We start from the raw sequence: 6,886 nt of genomic DNA on the forward strand, positions 1-6,886 counted from the left end.
TGTGTGCACGCACCATCAAGGTGGCAATGATTAATGCCACTTCTCAAATCCAATATTTCTTCAGCATTTAGTCTATCTATTATCATCGACTATGCCTGCCAACAGCTTACCATTCCATAACCATCCGCAAATTAGCTGGATGATATTTATCTTTCACCTACACCGGCCCAGAGTACTAATTAAAACGAAATGACATTCTGAAAAGAAGAATGAAAAAAAGAAGTGGAAAGCAAATTGTAACAATCTCCTTATAAGCCTGAAAATAAGCATGCTTTGGGTTGCAAATGTATCCAATCTGTATTTTGAGTACCTACAAAGTCAGAAAAATGCTTGAACTAACAACCAATAAAGCTGAAGTTCCTATCAAATGCTCAATAACCAAGGAACCAAATCACCATTATCGAGCTCAAGTGCATGAATATGATGGCTAATATCATCTGTAATACTCATGCATTTTGTTAAGATTAAGAAAATTCTCAATATTAATTACCTATTCTCTACTTCAGCTGGCAGTATATCATCCTCAAGTTCTTGGATGAAATCACTTGTATGGCATCAAGCCTTCCTGGAAGAATTAATGTTACAACATGCTGATGCAGAAACAATCTCAAATGGAATGCAACACGATCTCATTACATAATATGTTAAGCAAATCCTATATCTTTGGAAAACTTTGTCCTAAAAACTCACAAGATGTAAACTCTCCAAATAACTAACAAGATATAAACTCCACAGATCTAATTGAGAAGAACCAAAAACATTCAAAAGCTTAGCAAACTGATTAAAGCATGCAGAAATCCTGGACTTCACTATCATGCAGAACAACAGATTCCTCACAAATAAATTTAGAATAAACCTAGAATGGTTTAAGGAGATTCAACATAAACAAGGCTAGTAGATGCATTTTCACCGAAGCATTGTGATCCAAATGACTCTAATCTCCTCAAAATTTGACTCAGTTAATTGACTTATTGACTCAGGAAATCCTAAATTTAAACTTCAGCATTTTAAAAGGAGGAAAGAGATAAAAGAAGCCAATATCAAAATTTGCGTTTTTTAAGGTCAAATATTCCTTTTTTCCATGGATGCATAAGATTTTTTTTCCTGCTGATGCATAAGTATGATCTGCTCAGAAATATATCAAGTATTAAAAGAACACAGCTGCAACATATAAAATAGAAAGTGGATACACTTCCTACTAGATCAATGTATTCTAATTTCTAAAGTTATAAAAATAAGTGCTCCTATTATAATTATAAAGCACATGATGTATATAATAGAAGACAGTTAAAATTTTATAGAAATGGCAACTGCCCCACATAATGACCCCTGGCTCCTTCCTTGCTACAAGGCCAGAATGTGGTGATGCACGCAAGATAAAATGGCTGAAAGAGGAATGCACATCGTGCCCTTTTTCAGCACATAAAGCAACCTCTTCAGCTTCAGGCTAGTAGAATCTATTAACGTGAAGTTTACAAGGGAACAAAAGGCTCTAGTCAGGGCATGCAATGAGTGTAGACAGGGAAAGACGTTCAAAAATGAAAAGAAAAAAGAGAGGAAACAAGAGAAAACAATATACTAACACAACAAACTAAAAAAAATGGTAACCACTTAAACAAGAAAAATGTTAAGATACACAATATTAAGGAATGAGGGCAATGATTGAACTATATAAGCCATGGCAAAGAGCAAACTTTTTCATGCTTGAGCCATCAACAAAGTCCGATAAGCTTGTCAATTAAATTGAAAAAAAGGAAAACAGATCTAGTAGTAACATAATTAAGAAAATAAAAACTAACACATGTTAAAATGCCATGAAGCAAATATTTTGCACTATTAGCATGAAAAAAAGATGAAGCTGAAGAAAGTATAAGAAAGCTGAAAAAGATGGCTTGTATAAAGATGACAACGGCACAGCAAGTGTTCCGTCAAAGAGGGGAAATGGACAGGAAAAGAAAAAGATAAACAATAAGAAAGTAGTTACTTTAAGAATCCATTTGCTAATATCATAAAGCCATCTTGGGTGGTTAAAATTAAACCTTTGAAAGGGCTATACAGGTCTGAAATGATATCACAAATAGAAGCTTTCAATTGTCATAATCTTCTTATTCTCAAAAATCATCATAACCTTCTAGAGACATAAATAGAATTATTTATATCCAATCCAATGCAATATCTATACCCAGTTGCAACCAAATATAGATATAGCTAATATAAATGGATATGGTTATGTGTTCAATTTGACATACTGACGTCCCTACAAACACATATAGACACAATTTTGTCAAGATTTAACTGCCAAACACCATTAGGTTTCTAGATTTGTTTTTTTGTCTTTTCAGATATAGCCATATTCTTAAACCAATTGATCCACCTTTCACACCGACCAATTTAAAAAGAATAGGCCAACAAGAAAGGTGCATTTGACACTATGCTAAGTCAATAAGCTAACCAAGAAACTACATTCAAACTTGCGTGCTTGACGGAACCAGGAAACCTAAACAATCATGCACCAGATGCTGAAGAATATAAACAAAAATGCCTAATATGTTGAAATTTGATCGAACAAAGACATGCAATTCCGAAAGCATAACAAAAGACAAAGGCAATTAGCATACTAAGAACAGAAGCGCAACTGGATGGAGGAGAAACAGGACTCCGTTGGAATTTGAAAAAGAACAAGCAAGTAATACAGTAGAGTAGCCTCACAGATAACCAAAACATACCACAAAGAATAACAAAGAATTTGTTTCAAGAACCACCTCATGAACGACGCACCCGCAGACCGTGCAGTCTTTTTTAAACTAGTTTCGTCATAGTCATTCCTAGCAGCAAACGGACAGAACGATGAGAAAATTTATCTACAAAATTGGTTTCAGAATCACCCCCAAGAACTGAGTTCTTGGAAACGCGATACTTGATGTATTACACTGTAGTTCTCGACTCACCTTCGATCTTCTGACCGTAAACCCCTCACCGGACTACCGCGGCGCCTATCATACCCACCATCATCCCTTCTTGACCGCTTGATCGTCCCCGGCGGTGGTAACCGGCGAGGGGGAGCGCCGACGGTCACGGTTGCCGTAACGGGGTGGGCTCCGCCGGAGGCACTCGATCCTCGATGATCCGAGAGGCGGCGTCGGCGGCGGACGGTTCCTCGAGTCGTAGTGGTCATCCGCCACTCCCTTGAGCCACGATCCCTTATTTTTGGCGGTGGAGGGTTCCGGCTGAGCTATCCCTCCTCTCCGGTCCCGGCGGCGACGTAGGGTTTCAGCGGTAATGTCCATCACCTCCGCCATGGGAACCGCGATTGGAGTCGGTGGAATACCCTAGGAATCGGAAAAGGAAACGGAAACTCTTTACTCGTCGAGCTCCCTCCCTCAGCCCCTCTCTCTTAAGAGCAGGGGAGGACGTATATAAAAGGGGACTTCCGTTCTGCCAAACTTTTAGGGACTGTAATTTAATACGAAGACTTCAGGGAATCCTTAGAAATAATCCAATGCCGGAACTAGTTCAAACTTGAGGAATGAACTATCACATATCACCGACTATATTTAACACTTGAGCTTGGACTCGTTCCGGCAGTGGCGCTGCCGAGAATAGTTCAAATTTAAGGGGGAAAAATGTGAAATTCAACCCCTTGCGATAGATTTAGATATAAGTTTCCAATTTATGTCTGCACTTGTCCTGACTCCGTTCAAACTCAATGGAAGATGAGTAAAAAATTCGACCAAGTATAACAAACAACTATGCCATATCTAGGGATGACCATAATATTTATAATTTATAAAAATCTATATATATATATATATATATATATATTGCTGCTATCTTCTACTCCTGTCAATAACCAAGAACAATATTTATTATTTACTTTCTACAACTTATTCAACAATATAGGGGTAATGTACCACTGTCAACATTTAAATCTTGAACCTCTCTCAAAAACAAGCCTAAATAAGAAGAATGTTAATTATTAACCCATGTATTATTTATTTATTTTATGCAATTTATTTAGGATGCAATTAAAAAATAAGTTATAATACAAAATAGTAATAGTAGTTGTTGTTGTTACAGATATATGGGAGTGATGGCTACCATTAGAGAATGAATCTTGGAGAGCAACGCCAATCAGCCAAGCTAAAAACAAGTTGACTACTTCAATGAACAAATTAATAAGAATGCAATATTTTTTTAGAGAATTTCATTACTAAACACAAAAAAAAGTGACGGTTTAACAGTAAAATGCAGCAGATAAATATGGAAAAAAGAACATAAATCATTTCCAACAGAAATACATATAACCGTACCTGGGGATAGAAGGTGGTAATTTAGGTCATATGATATACTTCCAGAATAGATAATACTAAGTATAGGACTAAAATGCCTCCAGAAAAATACTGTTGGGCAGGACCGAACCTTTAACCCAACATCCTGTCTCACGTTCCCGCCCTTTTTGACCGTTAGCAAACTCCTTTTAAAAAAGCCCTCAGCCACTCCTAAAACAAGCCCTCCAGAGGATCCAGAAACCTCCATTATCTCATCCACGACCATTGGATCGATGCACAAGGAGGGGGGGAGTGGAGAGGTGAAACCCCACCCGCGTAGCAGCCCCCATTGGGCCCCCCTTCCATCAAGAAATGTTCGGGTAGACAGGATGGCCATCCTTTTACTCATACCCTTTCCGATCTGTAAGTTGCCCCATATGTGAGTATGTCACCTCAGCACCACCTCAGTACCGGCAAATCAGATTGCAACTCCACCAGACAGACCAAGCGGGGGGCATCTGATCCCCACATTTAAACGACACCCACATGTTTCGAATCTGGGAGGGATTTCTGACAAAAAGCTCACCACCATTGAGCGTGGCCGGTAGGGGCCGGTCTCCAGGAAAAAAATGCACCCATGGATTCAAGAAGCTCGAATCAGATGACTTGGTACACCATCTTCCTTGTCGTCTCTATTGTCTTCATCCTCCTTGGTACTGATGTTAGATCAAGATCACTCTTCTGCTGTTTTTGGTTTCTTTAGTTTGCTTGGCAGCTCCTGTTAAAGTTTCCTCTTGAGATCTCTAGCATTCAGCTCATCATCTGTTGTCATTTCGACATGCAACCTTAATTTTAGCACATTCTCTGGTTCTTCATCAGTGCTATTGAAGTTGGTCAGATCAGCTATCATTAAAATGAAGATCCCATGAGCCAGACTCACCTTTCTCCCCAATGGGTCACCAAAAGTTCAATTTTGATGCTTTTGGCAAGATGATTAATGAAGTTGGGATGTGTTTGCTTATTGCCATCAATCAAGACCACACTTCTGGGTTTTTTTCCAGCTTCCTAAGGATTATGTGGGTGGGGGTAGCCTATCATGATCACCACCACAAATTGGCTCTGCTATTACTCTTGCTAGTCTTCTCTTTCCAATTTGATCAGTCCCTTGTATCACTAACCAATTCCCAGTTCTCTCACTTCTCCTGCACTCAATTTATGACATCATGATTGGAGGAATGGTTTCTGGTTGCCAGGGAACATTCTCCAGCAAAATTTTGTGGATTTGTATGGGGAATGCATTCCGACTTCAAATAAGCATGAATTTGGGGCATCTCCCTCCTTCAAGCAACTATTTCCATGCATCAGTCTGGTCATAACGTTGGAGTCTCGATCAATCACTTTCCTCATCGACTCGGGAGAGGAGGCTCGACGCAACTCCATAAGGTTGTTGCTTCGAGCATCAGATAAGCCAGCGGGACACCATGGAGTCGATGAAGCATTGCTGGGTTCTTGTCACCAAGGTTTTGATTCAAAGAGAGAGGATGAATCGGTTCGTGTTCAGTATGATGAAGATTTTGATAGAACCCACTCCATTTCCTCCTCAATTTAAGCAAAGCACCCTGATAGAAAGTTATGAATTCAGACTAGCAGAGTACTGCGATTTCATTTTAAGTCAAATTTCTTCCGTTCTTTTCACCTTGTAATGTCTGTCTGGCCCATGTGGTTGGCAACTTGCCTAGGCCATTATTATTTTTTTTCTCAGTAATGTTACTTGACTTTTAAAGTCTATGCCTCTCTTTCAGAATTTGAAGTGTATCCGGCACAGAAGGTATGCTCATCTTTCTCCTCCTTGTAGTTCAAAGGTCTTTGTTCTAGACTTTGGAAGGGATTTCTGAGTGAGCTTCACCACCTTTGAATCCATACCACTGAAAAGCATGACCAAGCGAAGAAGAATGGACATCAGCTAAAAATAAATTTTATAGGTTTCACCATCGCCGAAGCTAAATATTTCAACAAGCTAAAGTGGTCTAGATGCACTAACTTCGAAGTGAAACTAAATCATGCTTTTAAAATAGCCAAACAGAAGAGAAGGAAATGAATGTGACGCCGGTCTCAGACAATGAAAGCAGAAGCAAGAGATGACATAATGCATATCTTAAAAAAGATCAATAAGGATGGAACTAGAGCATGAGAAGTTAGATTTGTTGAAATAGGTGGTAGATATGGTTAGGGGACAAACATAGGAGCTTTGAGGCTCAAAGCAAGCCTGCCAGATGGAACAGCAACAGCTTGAATAGCCCATTGATTGTCGAGGGATGGCTGCCTCATCGCACGTATGTATGATAGCCAGCAGCAGCGATCAACCAGATCTTATTATTTACAGCAACACTGCCATCTTTTCTGCAGCTCCTGAACTCATATAGCAACCTCCCAACCTCTGCAATCAAATGCTCCACTGCACTGTAAGCATAGCATGTTCCTCTGCTCATGAACTTGATTTGATTAAAGGAGAGCTGGAACCAAATGATTGAACAGACCTCAACCCATTGGGGACCTCTCCTCTCCCCACTCTCTTCATCAGCACAGCCACAGGCCCCTCTGTACTGAAACGTCAAGGC

At 39.5% G+C, this 6,886-nt stretch overlaps 1 protein-coding gene across 11 annotated transcripts in view; it reads right to left on the reverse strand.

Moving 5' to 3' along the window:
• Positions 1-3,641, reverse strand: part of LOC103701495 — a 37,106-nt gene extending 33,465 nt beyond the window's left edge. For 2 of the 11 annotated variants that reach the window (XR_005512680.1, XR_005512673.1), the window contains exons 1-3: positions 2,949-3,611; positions 2,727-2,825; positions 491-565 (exon numbers count right to left, since the gene is read on the reverse strand). Coding sequence is in view for 5 of the 11 variants with exons in the window: in XM_039128628.1 (XP_038984556.1) it covers positions 2,727-2,825; positions 2,949-3,175 (326 nt within the window). In the remaining 6 variants the exon portion in view is untranslated. Of the gene's footprint in view, positions 1-490; positions 566-2,726; positions 2,826-2,948 lie in introns of all 11 variants that reach the window. The other 9 variants (XR_005512681.1, XR_005512674.1, XR_003384571.2 and 6 more) reach the window with 9 other exon arrangements.
• Between the last annotated feature and the right edge of the window lie 3,245 nt (positions 3,642-6,886).

The sequence above is a fragment of the Phoenix dactylifera genome, chromosome 1, assembly GCF_009389715.1.
Source record: "Phoenix dactylifera cultivar Barhee BC4 chromosome 1, palm_55x_up_171113_PBpolish2nd_filt_p, whole genome shotgun sequence".
In the NCBI taxonomy this organism is placed as follows: domain Eukaryota; kingdom Viridiplantae; phylum Streptophyta; class Magnoliopsida; order Arecales; family Arecaceae; genus Phoenix; species Phoenix dactylifera.